General features: G+C 41.7%; 1 protein-coding gene across 1 annotated transcript in view; it reads left to right on the top strand.

Annotated features, from left to right (window-relative positions):
• Positions 1-19759, top strand: part of LOC145355602 (mucin-5AC-like) — a 111502-nt gene that overhangs the window by 53309 nt on the left and 38434 nt on the right. The window contains exons 23-29 of the mRNA XM_080207851.1: positions 157-504; positions 2078-2137; positions 4135-4194; positions 6135-6494; positions 10942-11001; positions 17199-17255; positions 18826-18882. Coding sequence (XP_080063977.1) covers positions 157-504; positions 2078-2137; positions 4135-4194; positions 6135-6494; positions 10942-11001; positions 17199-17255; positions 18826-18882 — 1002 coding nt within the window. The remainder of the gene's footprint in view (positions 1-156; positions 505-2077; positions 2138-4134; positions 4195-6134; positions 6495-10941; positions 11002-17198; positions 17256-18825; positions 18883-19759) is intronic.

Genomic DNA, 19759 nt, shown 5'->3' with positions numbered 1-19759 from the left:
TAGTGAGATCATTGAGTGAAATAGTGAAGAGGCATCTCGCCTATTGAAAGGAAGTAGGATCAAAATGAGAAGAGTTGTTCTGCCAATTTACACTTTGCCTTCCTTATTAATCGAGTAAAGGCAGATTCATTAAGCCCTAAACATCATTTTTTGCAGAGGAGGAGTGCGATGGTGAATGGTCTCCTTGGTTTAATGATCAGACGCCCTCTGAGGACAGCCCGGGTGATTCTGAGTTATTGGATCCCATACGCGATGAACTGTGTCCTTCCTCTTCTGATGCAATTAATAAAATCCAATGTCAGTTTGCTGATTACCCGGAGAAGCCAATCAGTGAATCTACAGACAATGTGACCTGTGACAAAGACACAGGACTTGTCTGTGTATACAGCGAAAGTGCTTCGCTGGACAGGAAGTTTTGTTACGACTACAGAATTCGGGTTTGCTGTAAACCACAAAAAACAACAACCTACCTGCCTGAAACCATCTCTACAACGACCACTCCTGGTAAATATGATATTTACATGTAAAGGAGATGTCTTTGAAAACAAATGCACTTTGATCAAATCTGTGCCATTCCAAATGGATAAATCCATCAAACAAATAAAGTAATTATTCATACTAAGCTCAGAAAAGACTATTTGAGATAATGACCCAAAAGGCACACAGATTGCTAATATAATCTTCTGTCTACTATTTTGAACAAATAAAACAATTCTTTACTCAGAGGGTAGTAAGGGCATGGAATGCCCTGCCTGCAGCAGTTGTGGAATCGCCAACTTTAAGGGCGTTCAATTGGTCATTGGATAGGCATATGGATAACATTGGAATTAGGTTAGAGGGTCATTAGATTGGTTCCACAGGTCGGCGCAACATCGAGGGCCGAAGGGCCTGTACTGCGCTGTAATGTTCTATGAATCCATGTAAAATAAATTGGCTAATGTCCCAATTGCTGAGGAAGATAGTGAGAAAATGAATATAATTTTGAATTATTTGCTGAACGTAATTTCACTTATTATTTAAATCTTAATCTCAATGTCCATGTCTTTGGCTCATTCTGGACTAGCACTGTTATCTTGTGTATTATAAGCCACCCTGTTGTCCACTAACATGTCTAGGAAGTAATTGATGAATAGGGTCGCATGACCAACAATCTTAGCTTTTACCACTGAATAGAAACAGCAATATGACACTTGTCTGAAAGTGGTGGTACAGTTTCCTGGCGTACATATTTAAACCAACAGGATCTCCCACTGACCTTAAATACTCTGAGCAGGTCAGCACTGGAGGATCTGGGGAATAGCGTTTTTATTTATTCTTTGATGGGATTTAGGCATCAGTGTCTAGGCCAGCATTTGATGCCAATCCCTAATCGCCTTTGAACTGAGTGGCTTGGTGGGCCATTTCAAACATGAGATAGGCCAGACCCGGGTGAGGATGGCAGATTTCCTTCTGGAAAGGTCTTTAGTGAACCCCATGGGTTTTCACAAAGATCACTGTCATGGTCACCATTATTGAGCGAAGCTTTCAATTCCAGGTTTTATAATTAAATTTACATTCCATCAACTGCTATGGTGGAATTTGAATCCACCTCCGAAGCATACTATCCTGTGTCCCTGGATTACTAATCGAGCGACACAATCACCACACCACCACTTCCCTATAGGCCACCTCCCAGTGTGTCCTGTATAATTGCCAGGATTGCTGTCCAAGTATCTTTAGAGCCACTGTTTATTTGGATTGGTGAGTTCAAATGGGTCTGTCCGGTGTAAAAGGTTTCCATTGAAGACAAACATTTACTGGAACTCCATTAACATCATGGTCAAATCTGGGTGACGAGTCCAGCAAATCTCCAACTTGCAGAAACGATGATGTTCTGAATGGAGAGGTCATCAACAGTAATATTAGTTACCCGCTGAAGTAATTTTATTTTATGGAATAGACTAAAGTAGAAGTGACCACATTTGAGTTCTACAACCTCTGTGCTTGGTTATGTTCAGCAGAAAATTACATTTTTAACTTTGATTCAAAGAGCCTCAATGTGCCCTTTAACAACTTGTCGTATTATCCCCCTCTATAGAAACCACCCCACCAATCCAGATAGAAACTTCAACCACGTCCATGACCAATTACGTACCTGGTAAGTGACAGTGGCTTTCTATCTTACACTGTGTATCTTGACAAGTAGATTCGTTTCAAACCCAAGTGATCTACTAACTGAGTAGGTAACACAGACTGGCTTTCATTGGACTTCATATTTTCCTCCCAAATTGTTTGCTTTATGAATGTTTGCATCTTCAGTCATTTTATTGTGATTACTGGGGCAGTTTTTAGGAAATTGTACTCCAGACACTGTATTTAACAGAATGTATATCAGGCTATTAAGTTTATTTTGTGATGAGTATTAAGTTTCACATCTGCTTCCCTGATACTTTCTCCTGGTTTCAATGAAGATATGTATCTATCGTATATATAATTTCAGCTATCAAGCATAGTATAAACACTATGACAACATCGGTGTCATGTGAACATACATACAAGCAAGGGGCAGGAGAAGGCTATTCAGCTCCTCCACTTTTTAATAAGATCATGACCGCTCTGACAGTGACCTCAAACCTACATCCTGCCTACCACTATTTCAGTTTTAAAGTTTCTTTTAAAGTTTATTTATTAGTCACAAGTAAGGCTTATATTAACACTGCAGTGCAGTTACTCTGAAATTCCCCTAGTCGCCACAGTCCGGCCCCTGTTTGGGTCAATGCATCTAACCAGCACGTCTTTCTGACTGTGGGAGGAAATCGGAGCACCCGGAAGAAACCCACGATGATGTGGAGAGAACGTGCAAACTGCACACAGGCAGTGACCCAAAACGGGAATCGAACTTGCGTTCGTGGCTCTGTGAAACAGCAGATTTCAGGAAGGGAGTCCAGGAATGGAGTTTCAGGAAAGGAGTTCCAGAGATTCACAGCCCTTGGAGAGAGACTATTTTGCCTCATCTCCATTTTAAATGGGCAACCCCTTTATTTTTAAACAGTGACCCCTAGTTCTAGATTTTCCCACAAGAGGAAACGCCTTCACCATATCTAACCTGTCAAAACTCCTCCAAATCGTACTTGTTTTAATCAAGTCACCTCTTAATCTTCTAAACACCAGTGAATACAAGCCTAGCTTGCTCTACTTTTCCTCATTAAACAACCCACCCATTCCAGGTATTGGTCTAGTAACCTTCTCTGACAAGCTTCCAACGCATTTACATCTTTCCTTAAATAAGACGACCAATACTGTGCACAGTACTCTAAATGTGGTCGTACCAATGCTCTGTATCACAGAAGCATAACTTTTCCACTTTTGTATTCAATTCCCCTCACAATAAATGATATTCTATTAGCTTTCCTAATTGTTTGCTGTATCTGCATGCTAGCCATTTGTGATACATGCACTAGGACACCCAGATCGCTCTGTACCTCAGGGCTCTGCAATCTCTCACCATTGAGATAATATACTTCTCGTTTCACCAAACCTGGACGCCCGCTCTATATTCACCCATTTCCCGACTTGCATGGAGTTTTCTGCTTTATAAACTAATCTGCTGTACGCGCACATTTGAAGAAAATAACTGCACGGGTCAACCCATCCAGTGATTTAATCTCTGTTACCAGTCAATGGCAACAGCTGCATTGCAAGTGACTGAATAGACTGAAAGGCCAGGATCTCCCACTAATCCTGCATTCTCTGGTCTGTGCTGTAGGGCACCTGGTGATGTTCCTTTTGCATAATCACCGATTGCCATAGTATGTTCAGAAGCATTACTTATCCAGATAATTCAGTTCAGTATGCACCTGTCTGTTGTGAAAAGTTGCCACTGGCTGCTGAAAAACTAATATCCACAGATACTCCATTAAACCCTCGTGATAATTCCAGCAACTCTCTATTGTAGCAATGTTATACTCAAGGTAAGTGCTACTAAATCAACATGCCTCTTCACTAAAATCATTGTATTGACTGAAATTGAAGAGAATCATTTTACTTTCGTATATTTTATACTGAAGGGCATACAAAATGAGAGGAGGTTTTAGATCTGATTATGCAGTAACTGAGTGCAGTGTAACAGATTAAAATCTGTTTTTTTCCCTATAGGATCAACCCCACCACCAGTGATACAGACTACAACTGCATCGACCACCAGCTACGTACCTGGTAAGAGACAGCACTTTTATACCTCACACCAGGTCGTTCTCTATAAGGACATTACTATCTAACTCCATATGATTTACCAATGAGTAGGTCACCAGATATGGCATTTATTTTTATACGAAGACTTTTCTTTCTAATTGATTGTTTCTTTGTTCATTAACTTGCAACCTTTAGGGTAATGCTTGGGAAACTCTGCTCCTTTTTAGATTTATTCATTCGCAGGATGCTATCAGCGTTTATTGCCCATCCCTAACTGCCCCTGAGAAAGTGAATGTGAGCTATCATTTTGAATCCCTGTCGTCCCTCTGGTGTAGGTAGAATGTAGGTAGTGCTATGAGGGAGGAAGTTCCAGGATCTTGATCCAGTAATAGTGAAGAAACAGCAATATACTTCTAAGTCAAGATGGGAACTTCCAAAGTTGTGGTGTTTGCTTAGCGAATCATTTAGCAGAACAGGAAAGTATATTGAAAGTTGACATTGTTATAATTCAGGTTAGAAACTCCAAAGTGTTCTATGAAGTCTGTCTGGATCATAAGTTTTGCACTTTGAATTTGGCTTGGGTAATCATGATCTGTCTCACTTCAGGTATGATTCAAATGATCCATTAGGGAGCTTTTATCAAACAAAGTTTAAATCTGAATATAGTTAACATGTCTAGAATGAAAATTAGCAATAACTTTTGTTTTATTCATTCATGGGGCATGGGAATTGCTGGCTGGCCAGCATTTTATTGCCCTTCCTAATGTGACCCAGCATGCTGAGCTTTAAGTGAGAATGGTGTAGTATGGTATAAAGGTAAACTCACCATAGTCCCAGGTGACCATAGATTGCTCTCCCCTTTGAAAAGGAAGAGCTGACAGGTGGTGATTTAACATGAGAATCACTGTACCTCAGGCAAGGGATAAGATTGAGAATGCAGGACCTTCATGAATAACCTCTAAGCTGGTAAGGAATTGAACCTGTGCTGTTTGCACCGTTCTGCATCACCGACCAGCTGTCCAGCCAACTTCGCTAAGGCATGTAAAATTATATATATATTCTTATTAAATAACAGATTTTCTGTATCAAATATATTTCTCACCCATTATAAACAGTGAGGTCACGAACCTTATTAAAGAATGAGTGAAAGTGAGGCAGCCAATCCATCTCTCTCAATCATACAGGTTTAGCTGCAACACCCTGTTTAATCGTTCCTTTTTTTCCCAAGCCTCGGTGCACAAGTCGTCTGACTCAGAGGCTGACTGATTTTCTAAGGTTTCTTATTTAGAACTTCCTTTCTCGAACCTTACTCATTAACAGCTGAAAATCACTCCCTTGATCTTTAAAATGAGTGGATTCAGTGACATGAGGATGTCACGCTGGGACTCACTGCCTCCACGAGATTGCATAGGCACATGTTAGAGAACTAGGCAGCAGAGTGTATACTGGTATTGCCCCTGGACTTGACATGCCCAGTGGGGCTGAGGCCGTAACTTCAGCCAGAGGGAAAATCTTATACACTGTCATGGACATCTCTCTCTGAGGCTCCTCACCAACTCCTGGCATCCTTCAGAGATTTTTAAAACCCTCTCCCGTGACCACTGGACCCCATGCCTGCCATCGTCATGACCCCTTTGGCAGCACTGAACCAATCTCTGGGTGCGTTTTACACAGGCCAGTTCTTAACTGACAGCCTGTGTGAAATCGTGTCCTGGTTGCGATTGCAGGTGGGAGCGAATAATGCTTCTGGGCCCACTGATTTCACATGCGTGATATGTGCAAAGTCTGCTTGATTTTTGTTAGTTCTGTTGTGAAATTGTTTAGTGAGATATTTGATGAAGCTTCTCACCTGTCTAAAGGAAATAGGATCAAAGTGAGAAACATTGCTCTGCCAGTTGACACTTTGTCTTCCTTATTAATCGAGTAAAGGCTGATTCATTAAGCCTAAATGTCATATTTTGCAGAGGAGGAATGTGATGGTGAATGGTCTCCTTGGTTTAATGATCAGACACCTTCTGAGGACAGCCCGGGCGATTCTGAGTTATTGGATCCCATACGCGATGAATTGTGTCCTTCCTCTTCTGATGCAATTAATAAAATCCAATGTCAGTTTGCTGATTACCCAGAGAGGCCAATCAGTGAATCGACGGATAATGTGACCTGTGACAAAGACACAGGACTTGTCTGCGTATACAGCGAAAGCGCTTCGCTGGACAGGAAGTTTTGTTATGACTATCAAATCCGTGTTTGCTGTAAACCACAAAAAACAACACCATGGACAACAACCCTCCTGCCTGAAACCACCTCTACAACCACCATTCCTGGTAAATATGATATTTACATGTAAAAAATGTGTCTTTGAGTATGCTTTGAAATAATTGGTCCGATTGAAGTGAAAATTCTACATTTAACAGGATCAGTGCATAAAGCGACTTAAGCAATAATTAGTACTGAGTTTGGAAATGGCTGAGATAATAACCAATCATTATAAATTTTTCTGTCTGCCATTTTAATCAAGTCAGTAATCCATGTAATGTAAAAGGGCTAATGTTTTTCATTTGATTTATTATTATCACATGACAATAACATACAGTGAGAAATATTGTTTCTTGCGCTCTATACAGACAAAACATACCGTTCATAAAGAAGGAAACGAGAGAGTGCAGAATGTCATATTACAGTCATAGCTAGGGTGTAGAGAAAGATCAATTTAATGCAAAGCAAGTCCATTCAAAAGTCTGACAGCAGCAGGGAAGAAGCTGTTCATGAGTCGGTTGGTACCTTTTGTATCTTTTTCCCGAAGGAAGAAGATGCAAGAGAGAATGTCCGGGGTGCGTGGGATCCTTAATTATGCTGGCTGCTTTGCCGAGGCAGCGGGAAGTGTAGACAGAGTCGATGGATGGGATACTGGTTTGCCTGATGGATTGGGCTATATTCATGATCTTTTGTAGTTCCTTATGGTCTAGAGCAGAGCAGGAGTTATACCAAACAGTGATACAACCAGAAAGATGCTTTCTATGGTGCATCTGTAAAAGTTGGTGAGAGTCGTAGTAGACATGCCAAATTTCCTTAGTCTTCTGAGAAAGTAGAGGCATTGGTAGGTTTTCTTAATTATTGTGTCGGCATGGGGGGGTACCAGGGCAGGTTGTTGGTGATCTGGATACCTAAAAACTTGAAGCTCTTGACCCTTTCTACTTAGTCCCCATTGATGTAGACAGGAGCATATTCTCCTTTACCCTTCCTGAAGTCGGTGACAATCTCTTCCATTTTGTTGACGTTGAGGGAGAGATTATTGTTGCTGCACCAATTGACCAGATTCTCTATATCATTCCTGTACCCTGTCTCGTTATTGTTTGAGATTTGACTCACTACGGTGGTGTCATCAACAAACTTGAAAATTGAATTGGAGGGGAATTTGGCCACACAGTGATAGGTGTATAAGGAGTATAGTACAGCCTTGTGAGGCACCAGTGTTGAGGATGATCATGGAGGAAGCGTTGTTGCCTATCCTTACTGATTGTTGTCTGTGAGCTCGGAAATTCAGGATCCAGTTGCAGAGGCAGGAGCCGAGGCCCAGGCCACAGTTTGGAGATGAGTTTTGTGGGAATAATGGTGTTGAAGGCTGAATTGTAGTCAATAAATAGGAGTCTGATATAGATGTCCTTGCTATTTAAGTTTCCCAGAGTTGAGTGTAGGGCCAGGGAAATGGTGTCTGCTGTGGACCTGTGGCAGAGATAGACAAACTGTAATGGGTAGTCCGAGAGGCTGGAATTGATTCGTGCTATGACTAATCTTTTGAAGCACTTCATAATGATGGATGTCAGAACCATTAGCTGATAGTCATTAAGGCATGCTGCTTAGCTTGAATTGTCTCAAATTGGTTTCAAATGTCTCAGTTGTTTTGAAAATGATTAATGTATTTTGAATTATTTGCCCAGCAAAGTTTAATCCATTATTTAAATCTTACCCTCAACCTTCATGCCTTCCTGGCTAACATAGTGATCTTCTGCATAAGAAGCCAATGTGTTGTCTACATGGATCAAGGAAGTGACTGATGCACAGCTCAGCATGGCTATTTTTCTACTTGTTTTTTACTACCACTGAATTATAAACTAAATGAGGCAAGTATCTGAAATGTTGGTGTCTGGACCCAACAAATATTGAACTGAGATGTCCAATCACTTAATTTGAGTACGCCTGGAGGCTCAGCATTGAAAGCCCTTGCGAGTTATTATATCGAATATTGGTGCTGAAATATTTTCCGATCCTTTGGGTTATCTGGGTAAGTGTGGTCAACGTCGTGAAGTCTGCTGCAAGGGGTTCCCAGTATAAATTGAAAATTAACATTTGTAGGAGCTCCATTTACAGCACGATTAATCCACATGACAATTTCAGCAACTGTTGTACATGTGGAAATGATATCCTAAACATAAGAACCATTAAAAGGTACAGTTTGTCTCTGTTAGAACGACTTTATTGAGCAGATTAAGACAAGTGTTTAGATTTCAATTCTTGCAAGCTTCGTGCTCAGCAACACAGCAAGTTTCTAAATTTGATTCCGTCTCACAAGAGCCACAGTGTGCAGTGTAACAGATTGAAATGTTTTCATTCTCAGTAGAAACTCTACCACCGATAGAGGAATCAACAACATCTACCACCAACTACGTACCTGGTAAGTTACGCCTGTTATATACCTTACACCAAATCTATCTGCATATCTAGATTGTTCAGTCATACCATGTGATCCACCATTGAGTAGCTAACAGGATACAGCTTTGATTATGCACACGGATGTTTTAGTCCTGCAAGGTTTGTAGATTTGGTCTTCATGCTGTGATTTATAGGGCAGCTTTTTGGAAATTGTTCTCCTGACACAGCATTTTGTGGAACTGGAATGCATATCAAAAGTGTGTATTCCCTTCAGTGCAGAAGGAGGCTATTTGGCCCATTGAGTCTGCACCGACCACAATCCTATCCAGCCCAATCCCAGTAACCCTACTTATTTACCCTACCAATCTCCTGAGACTAAGGGACAATTTAACATGATCAATCAACCTAACCTGCACATCTTTTGGACTGTGGCAGGAAACCGGGCACCTGGAGGAAACCCACACAGACACGGGGACAACGTGCAAACTCAACACAGACAGTGACCCGCAGCCAGGAATTGAACCTGGGTCCCTGGCGCTGTGAGGCAGCAGTGCTAACCACAATGCCACTGTGCCACCCTAGTTAATGATAATTGGTGGACTATGTTGTGCCTTGTATAATCTTCCGTAACCATGTTCTTCCTATTTGACCTGGGCCTGCAAATCAGCAATCAAGAGGGTGTAGATTATACAAAGCCTCATAAAATTGATGATTTCAGTTATCAGAAATTATTGTCACACCTTGTCACCACTGAGGGTGTAAAACAATATCAAACAATGAGAGAGAGCCTGTTATCAGTCCATCTCACTCATTTCATTTGGGAAATCCTTTTGGATAATTCCTCACCATTCTGAACCCAGTATAGAGCTCACCATTTTTTTGTCTTGATGCTCACTAATAAATCGAGGCTATGATGTCTTGGGAATAGACCCTTTTGTAGAATCTTATTTTCCTCTGACACACCCCCCTCTAACTGAAGACCATTTCCCTTTTTCGAAATCTTTGAATCTTTGAGTTGGAGTGAAATGTTAGTGTGATTAAAAACACCCTGATGGTAAATAACTTGTTCAGTCAAACTGTGTGCTGCATTGAGATTCCCCGTACCATTGTGGTGAAATTGTGTAACTGGAATGTGACGAGGTATTTCCCAAAGTCGAGGCAAAACTGCCACGAAACTCAGAATAGCTGTTCCATCATCATTCCCTTCTGATCTACCATTGGGGTCTTCGTCATGACAACCCAATCTGCTTCCACGCCACATCTCCAGAAAATGACTGGTTCACATGTCGGCATGATGGCCTCAGGGTGGGATTTTCCAGCTGTGTTCACCCTGAAACTGGAAAAACCCGCCCAAGGTCAATAGACCTTTGCAAGCTCCATGTCTCACCCATTACAATTCCCATGGTGGGTGAGATGGGAGAATCCTGCACTCAATTTCTGGTGAATAGTAGCAGCAGCTTTGCATGTCTCTGCATATGATGGTTTGAATTCCTGCAATTAATGTTTGCATGATTGAACTTCCAGCTGATGCCAATTAGATTGTTCACCTCAGGGATGGAGGCAACATAAGAACGTAAGGACTAGGAGCAGGAATAGACCATCTGGTCCCGCGAGCCTGCTCCTCCATTCAATAAGATCATGGCTGATCTTTTTGTGGACTCAGCTCCACTTATCCACCCACTCACCATAACCCTCAATTCCTTTACTGTTCAAAAATTTATCTATCCTTGCCTTAAAAGAGGCTCTGGTGTAATTTGCTGCACAATAATTTCCAGAATTATCTGGACAACTCAGGTAATCTGTTATCAAATTGTTCCACTGGAAATCAAAAACTAATGTTTGCAGCAATTCTGACAACAGTAGAATCCAATCTCCATGACAGTTCCAAGCAAGCATCTATTTGAGGTACTGAAGTTTGGAATACAAGGGCTCCTTAAACTGTTTTATTCACTCTCTGCTGGGACACTGTAGGGTAAACCAAGATAGAAACAAAGGGGTTGCAGTTTTGCAAATGTTTTCATTTGTTAAATAGGGCAGAGGTGTAAGTCCTTAATCCTGATTCAGACTGAAGGAACCTCAGTGTGCACTGTAATAAGTTGAAATCTTTCTCCTGCTCTATAGAAACCACACCACCACCAGTGATACAAACTACAACTGCATCTACCACCAGCTACATACCTGGTAAGAGCCAAAGGTTTTATACCTCGCACCTAGTCTTTCTCTAAAAGGTTATTGACATAAAACATAAAGTTAAAATATGTAAATAAGAAAAGACAGCTTTCAATTTTGCAACACAAATTTTCCTTTCCAGTTGCTTTAAAACTGGTCCAAAATTGCTTTATTGTTGGCCTATTATGTTGTGATTTAGTCCAGCTTTTAGGGAATTTTATGCTTGGTACGTGTGGCAGAGCAGGAACATGTACACATAGCAGGAACTTGGCAGCAATTAATCGAGCATTGTGACAGATAAAAGCAAAATACTGCGGACGCTGGAATCTGAAACAAAAATATAAAATGCTGCAAAATCTCAGCAGGTCTGACAGCATCTGCAGGGAGAGATTAAAGCCAATGTTTCGAGTCTAGATGACCCTTTATGACATTATGATAGGCTGTATTTATTGTAAAAATTGTCGTAGAACCCCACCTGGTACACTAATATCCTTTAGAGAAGGAAATCTGCTGTCCTTACCTGGTCTGGTCTACAAGTGACTCCAGACACTGCGCAACGTGGTTGACTCTTAGATGCACTCTGAAATGGCCGAGCAAGGCACTCTATCCAGAGGCGATTAGGGATGGTAAATAAATGCTGGCCCAGCCACCGATGTCCACATCTCATGAATGAATACACCAAAAAATCTAAATTAATTGTCACACTGCCAACAGTAAAAAGACCGTGAAAGTCATTTAACTGATCTTTCTTACACATCCAGCTGAAAATCCCCTTTGTCCTAATACTCAATAGCATGACGAGGATTTTTACAGGGCTCACCAGATTTGGTTTTAATGCCTTCGAGTTAACTTAGTTTGAGAGTTACCAGGCAGAAGGTTCAATTGTCAATTGGGAAACACACATCAGAAATGTGATGGATATATTTGTCAGCAATTGAAGCTCTGTTACCATTAAATAGAAATAGTAGCATTGCATATGTCTGAAAATGATGGTGCACGTTCCTACAATAAACATCTTGAAATCCTACTGACTCGCGTGCTCAGGTTTGCCCAGTGGTGCAAAGTGTTTCCCCAGTATATTGTCCAGGATTACTGCTGGATATTTTCAAATGCCACTAGTTACCTGGTAATTCAGATTAATCTGGATTCACCCATTGCAAAAGTTTGCTGAGAAAACTTCACAGGGAAAATGAATCCATGGGCCGATTCCAACAATCCTACCGTTTGAGGAATTGATATTTTGAACTCAAGGGCCACTGCACCACATTGTTTTATTGTCTCTAGACTGAAATATTACAGAAGTGCCAAAAATAGAAATGAATAAATTGCAGTTTGCAAACACTCTGGCAACATGTAGCAGAAAAATAAGTCCATAACCCTGATGTAGACTGGAAGAGCATCAGCATACAATGTAACAGGTTAAAATGTTATTCTTGCTGTATCGAAACTATACCACCAGTAGTAATGGAAACTACAACTGAATCTACCACTGGCTACACAACTGATAAGGATTATACGTTGCACTGCATTTTTCTCTAATTGCATTTTGTGCCCCTCCCGCTCAACCCACTGGGGGAAGAAGATGATTTCAAACCCTGCTAAAGGGTTAAAAAATGCTGCAGCTGATCAGGTTGTGCTGTAAAAGCTGTCGGGTTATTTCTTACCTTTTGCAAGCCCAAAGTATAAACCTCCAGTTTTTGTTTTGATATCCACTAGACTATCAAGTCTACGTTCTCTGTGTAGAAGGTTCTTTATTAGAATTTCATTTCTCCATCCCCGGCAGATGAAAATCCCCACTTTGATCTTCCAGATGTTGGGATGCACACACAATAAGGCAACGTGATGATAGTTCATGTGATTCAATACTCCTTGCACCATTGTGTGAGTAAGATAGTGCGTTCCACATAAGATTAGTAGGTGTAGGCAGGTAGTACAGGACCCGCTCGGGCCATCCCCCTCTCAATTAGATACATCATGTTGGATACCGTAGGAGGGAGAAGGTCTCTCAGGGGAAAGAAGCAACAACAGCCAGGTTTATGGCACCGTGGTTGCTCTGCTGCAGCAGCAAGGGAGGGAAAAATACAGGAAGAGCTTTAGTGATAGGGAACTCAATTATAAAAGGAGCCAATAATCGTTTCTGTGGCTGTAAACCAGTCTCTCAAATGGTATGTTGCCTCCCTGAGGTCAAGGATGTCTTAGAGCAGCTGCAGGGCATTCTGAAGGAGGAGGATGAACAGATAGTGGTTATGGTAAATGTTGGCACCAACAGCATAGGTAGAAAAACAAATGAGGTCCTGCAACAGGAATTTAGGGAGTTACATAGTAGATTAAAAAAGCAGGACTTCTAAGGCTGTAATGCCTGGATTGCTTCTGATACCACGCATTTCTGAGTTTAGGAGTAGGAAGATAGTATGATGAAGGTGTGGCTAAAGGGATGGTGTAGGAGGGAGAGCTTGAGATTTATGGATTATTAGGACAGTTTCTGGGGTAGGTGGGATTTGTACAAGTTGTACCTGAGCCGGAATGGATCCAATATCCTCACTGGGAGGTTTGCTGATGCTGTTAAGGATATTTTAAATTAATTTGGCAGGAGGGTGGGACACAGTGTAAATATACAATTGGGAACAAGATTCAATCAAATATTGAAGGAAAACCAGATCAGTTCAGTAGGCAGAGAAGATATAGGCATGATAAAGCACATGAGAGGATTGGGAGGATAAATTGCATCTATTTTAATGCAAGGAGCCTGTCTGGTAAGACAGACAAACTTAGAGCGTTGATCAGCTCATGGATGTGTGATATTGTTGGAATCACTAAGATGTGGTTGAAAGAAGAGGAGGACTGGCAACTCAGCATTCCAGGGTATAGAAGTTTCAGGTGTGAAAGTGGGGGCTGATGTAAGAGAGGAGGGTGCATTGCATTATGATAAACAAGATTATAACTGCCATAATGTAGGGGGATGTCTTAGAAAGCTTTTCAAATGAGGCCATATGGATGGAGCTTAGAGATAAGAAAAGGGTGATCACTTCGCTGGGATTATACTACAAGTCTCCCAACAGTTAGAGGGAGATAGAGGAGCAGATATATAGGTAAATCACAGAGAAATGTCAGAGGAAGAGGGTGACAGTAGTAGGGGATTTCAATTTTGCCAATATTAACTGGAGTTGCTTTAGTGTGAAGGGATTAGATAGGATGGAATTTTTAAAGTGCATCCGGGAGAGCTTTTTGTGCCAGTACATAGATAGGCATGGGGCAGTGCCAGACCTAATCCGAGGGAATGAAGTCAGGCAATTGGTAGAAGTGTCACCTTGAGCATTTTGAAGGTAGTTATCATTATCTCTGTAAGTTTCAAAATCATTACGGAAAGGGATAAGAATATTCCAGAAATCAAGGGTGGGATCTTCCAGCTGCGCTTGCCCCAAGACCGGGAAAATCCCACCCGAGGTCAATGGACCTTTGCATGGTCTGTGTCCTGCCCACTACAATTCACGTGGCAGGCTGGCAGGAGAATTACGTCCCATGAGTCTGAATTGGGGGAAGGTCAATTTCAATATCATGAGACAGGATCTGGCAAACATAGCTTAGGGACTGCTACTTGCAGGTAAATCTACATTTGGAAAGTGAGAGTCTTTTTAAAGTGAAACTGTGAGAGTTCAGCCTCAACGTGTTCCTCTGAGAGTGAAGGGCAATAAGAAATTAGGAGGGTAAAGAGGGGCCATGAAATATCATTGGCAGATAAGTTTAAGACCCCAAAGCATTTTGGAAGTGTATTAAGAGCAAGAGGATGATCAAGCAAAGAGTGGGTTTTGTCAATACTGATGTTGTAAAGCAATATAATGGATTGCAGGTCACACAGCCAATGCATCTCATTCCACCTCTCTGACGATTTCACACTGTTCTGAGCTCAGTTACAGAATTTCATAGAAGAATCATAGAATCTCGACAGTGCAGAAGGAGGTCATTCGGTCCATCAAGCCTGCACTGACAACAATCCCACCAGGCCCTGTCCCAAAAACACCAAGTATTTAACCTAATAGTCCCCCTGACACTTAAGGAGCAACTTAGCACGGTCAGTTAACCTAACCTGCACATCTTTGGAGTGTGGAAGGAAACCGAAGCACCCGGAGGAAAACCACCCAGACACGGGGAGAACTTGCGGACTCCACATAGACAGTGACCCAAGCCAGGAATCGAATCTGGGTCCCTGGAGCTGTGAGGCAGCAGTGCTAATCACTGTGCCACCATACAGCCCATGTTATCAGGTTTTTTGTTGTTGCCCACTAGAAAATTGAGTCAGGTGGTATGTGCTCAGAAGGTGGAATGTAGTTCCCCTGCAGTGTGACCCCTCCTCTTGCAGACAGCAGAATATCACCCCCTTCACCTCCTTTGATCTTTGAGATGATGAGCGAATTACCAGTCTGATGTAACAACCTGATGCTAAATGAGTCAAACAGTCAAATTACATGCTGGGTTAATGTTATATGGACCACTGTGGCGATGTTGTGTAACTAAACTATGATAAGCTGTCTTGCAAGCCTATTTGGAAGTGAAATCAAACATAGAACAGCTATCTTAAATCCATTTCAAATGAGGAGGATGAAGATTTTTTTTTAAAAATTGATTTGTGGGGCATCGGTGTTACTGGCTGGCCAGCATTAATTGCCCATCCTTACTTGCCCTTGAGAATGTGGTGACGAGCTGCCTTCTTGAACTGCTGTAGTTCCTGAGGTGTTGGTACTCCTACAGTGCAGTTAGAGAAAGAATTCCAGTATTTTGACCCAACAATAATGAAGGAACGACAATACATTTGCAAGTCAGGATGGTGAGTAACTTAGAGGAGAACCTCCAGGTGATGGTGTTCCCTGTGTCCTTCTAGATGGCCGAAGACATGGGTTTGAAAAGTGCTGCCAAAGGAACCTTCGGGTTCATGCAGTGCATCTTGGAGATGGTACACACTGTCGGCACTGTTCACTGGCAGTAGAGGGATTGAATGTTTATTGAAGGGGTAGCAGTTGAATGGACAACTTTGTTCTGGATGGTGCCAGGCTTCTTGAGTATTTTGGAGGTGCACTCATCCAGGCAAGTGGAGAGTATTTCATTATGCTCCAGACTTGAATGTTGCAGATGGTAGACATGCTTTGGGGAGGCAGGAGGTGATTACTTACAAAAGGAATCCTAGGCTCTGATCTGCTCTGCTAGCACAGTAGAAAGTCTGACAACACCAGGGTTTAGTCCAACCTATTTATTTGATAATATACTCACAAGCTTTCGGGGTTAGCCCCTTCGTCAGGTGAATGGAGAGTTCTAGCCTCAGACAGAGCATATAAAGCACAGACAGTTTAGAGATTACTGATTAGAATGCTCTAATCAGTAATCTCTAAACTGTCTGTGCTTTATATGCTCTGTCTGAGGCTAGAACTCTCCATTCACCTGATGAAGGGGCTAACCCCGAAAGCTTGTGAGTATATTATCAAATAAATAGGTTGGACTAAAACCTGGTGTTGTCAGACTTTTTACTGTGTTTACGCCAGTCCAACGCCGGCATACCCACATCATGACTGCTCTGCTAGCCACAGTATTTATATGGCCAGTCCAGTTCAGTTTCTGGCCAATGGTGACCTCCAGGATGTTGATAGTGGGAAATTCAGCAGTGGTAAAGCCATTGATTGTCAGGGGACTATGGATAGATTCTCTCTCTTGGGGGAGGTGGTCATCGTCTAGCAAGAGAGACAGGGGCTGCAGTTCATGTTCTATTTGTGCTGAATAGAAACGGTATTATGTCATGAATTGGGATATGATGGTGCAGGTTGCCAGGACAATACTTCAGTGTTAGGACCTTCCACTGACACTGCATTCCCAGGTCAGCTTAGAGCTGGAGGACTCTGGGAAGTGAAACAGACAGAGCCGCTGTTAACCTGGAGAATTCGATGTGCATCAGTTTATTGCAAGAGGTTTGCACTGTCCATTGAAAACTAGTATTGACAGGAACTCCATTCTATGTGACAAACTCCAGCAAATCTTAACTTGAAAAATTGATGTCCTCGCTGAAGAGCCATTAATTAGTTATATTGTCTATTTGCTAAAGTAATTTTATTAAGTAAAGAGAAAAGTGAATGGATTCATTTTTTGCAACTTCTGTGCGTAGCTACATGCAGCAGAATCTGAGACTCAGAACAGTTTCACAGGTTGAAATGTTTTCTGTTTTATAGAAACAACACCAGAACCTGAGATAGTGACAACTACATCCACCACCAAATTCATACCTGGTAAGCAGCAACAGTTTTATACCTTGCTCCACAATATTTCTGGCATCAAACTCCTCCTCTACTTTTCAAAAGATATTAATGAATTTGTCTGGCACGATCTTCTTTTTATAATTCCACACTGGCTTTGTGTAGTTCACCCAAACCTTTCCAAATGTTTGTGGATGTTTCTCTGCTTATGGATTCCAAACCCTAAACCACCACTGATATTAGGCTAAGCAACTTGCGGTTGCTAGAACTATCCTTACAGCCATTTATGAATAGAGGTGCCACTGGAGCCTCATCGCTAACTAGGGAAGGCTGGAAGATAAGGCAAACTCTTCAACTATCACCATTCCCACTTCCTTTAGCATCCTAGGACCCAAGTCATCCAGACCAGGTGACTAATTATCCTTAGCCATGGCAGCCTTCCTGAACCTTCTCTCTCTCAGTTCTTACACTAACCACAGCCTCCGCTGTCTCAGTTTCAGCCAATATTTTGTCAGGATTCTCTTTCTTTATTAGCACCAATGCAAATATCTGAGCATTCTGGCTTTGACCTGCACCTCAATGTATATATCATTCTCTTTGGTCCTTGTTGGACAAAAAGTTGCCATAGTTCCAAATGAACATAGGCTGCTCTCTCCTTGAGGGACCACAGGGAAGGAGTAAGGGTGAAAAGGCGGGCGCTTCATAAATAATCTTAGATGATGCAGTAATTGGTGTTGTTTTGTATCACGAACCAGCTGTCTAGCTAACTGAGCTAACTGATCCCCCAAGACATAAGACAAACTATGTTTCTTACTAGCCACTTACTGTTTCTATCCTGTTGGAACAGTTTTGGGTTTCTTTTTATGTTGACTGCCACTCTATTCTACTTTGTAGATGGTCAACAGGCTTTGGGGAGTCAGGAGGTGAATTACTCACCACAGGATTCCTAGTCTCTGACCTGCTCTGATAGCTACAGTATTTATATGGGGAGTCCACTTCAGTTTCTGGTTAATGGTAACACCCAGGATGTTGATAGTGGGAAATTCAGCAATGGTAAACCATTGATTATCAGGATACTATGCATAGATTCTTTCTTGGGGGAGATGGCCATCGTCTAGCAAGGGAAACAGAGACTGAGGTTCATGCTCTATTTGTGCTGAATAGAAACGGCATTATTGTCATGAATCTGGATATGATGGTGCAGGTTGCCAGGACAATATTTCAATGTTAGGACCTTCCACTGACGCTGCATTCTCAGGTCAGCTTAGAGCTGGAGGTCTCTGGGATGTGAAACAGAGAGAGCCGCTGTTAATCTGGAGAATTTGATGTGCATCAGTTTGTTGAAAGCGGCTTGCACTGTCCATTGAAAACTAATATTGAGAGGAACTCCATTCTATGTGACAAACTCCAGTAAATCTTGAAAAATTGATGTCCTGACTGAAGAAGTATTAATTAGTTATATTGTCTATTTGCTAAAATAAATTTAATTAAGTAAAGAGATAAGTGAATAGATTCATCTTTTGCAACTTCTGTACATAGCTACATGCAGCGGAATCAGAGACTCAGAGCAGTTTGACAGGTTGAAATGTTTTCTGTTTTATAGAAACAACACCAGAACCTGAGATAGTGACAACTACATCCACCACCAAATTCATACCTGGTAAGCAGCAACAGTTTTATACCTTGCTCCACAATATTTCCTCCATTAAACTCCTCCACCACTTTTCAAAAAGTATCAATAGTATTGTCTGGTCATGATCTTCCTTTTACAATTCCGCACTAGCTTTCTTTAATTAACCTAAATCTCTCCAAATGTTTATAGATGTTTCACTGATTATGGATTCCAAACTCTAAACCACCACTGATATTAGACGAAGCAGCTTGTGATTGCTGGAACCGTCCTGCAGCCATTTATGAATAGAGGTGTCACATTTTCCAGTCTGCAATCCACTGGAGCCTCATCGCTAACTAGGGAAGGCTGGAAGATAAGGCAAACCCTTCAACTATCACCATTCCCACTTCCTTTAGCATCCTAGGATCCAGACCAGGATACTAATCATCGTTAGCCATGGCAACCTTCCTGAACCTTCTCTCTCTCAGTTCTTACACTAACCACTGTCTCCACTGCCTCAGTTTCAGCCAATATTTTGTCAGAATTCTCTTTCTTTATTAGCACCAATGCAAATATCTGAGCATTCTGGCTTTGACCTGCACCTCAATGTATATATCGTTCTCTTTGATCCTTATTGGACAAAAAGTCGCCATAGTTCCTGATGAACATTGGCTGCTCTCTCCTTGAGGGGTCTCCACACCTCAGGCAAGGAGTAAGGTTCAGAAGGTGGGCCCTTCATAAACATTCTTAGATGGTGCAGGAATTGGTGTCACTTTGTATGACGCACCAGCTATCCAGCTAATTGAGATAACTGATCCCCCGAGACATAAGAGAAACTACATTTCTCACTAGCCACTTACTGTTTCTATCCTGCTGGAACAGATTTGGGTTTATTTTTATGTTGATTACCATTCTATTCTACTTT

Source organism: Carcharhinus amblyrhynchos, chromosome 19 (assembly GCF_965287045.1).
Source record: "Carcharhinus amblyrhynchos chromosome 19, sCarAmb.v2.hapA, whole genome shotgun sequence".
Taxonomy (NCBI): Eukaryota; Metazoa; Chordata; class Chondrichthyes; order Carcharhiniformes; family Carcharhinidae; genus Carcharhinus; species Carcharhinus amblyrhynchos.
The sequence above is the reverse complement of the archived record's forward strand: the minus strand, read 5'-3'. Positions and strand labels throughout refer to the sequence as shown.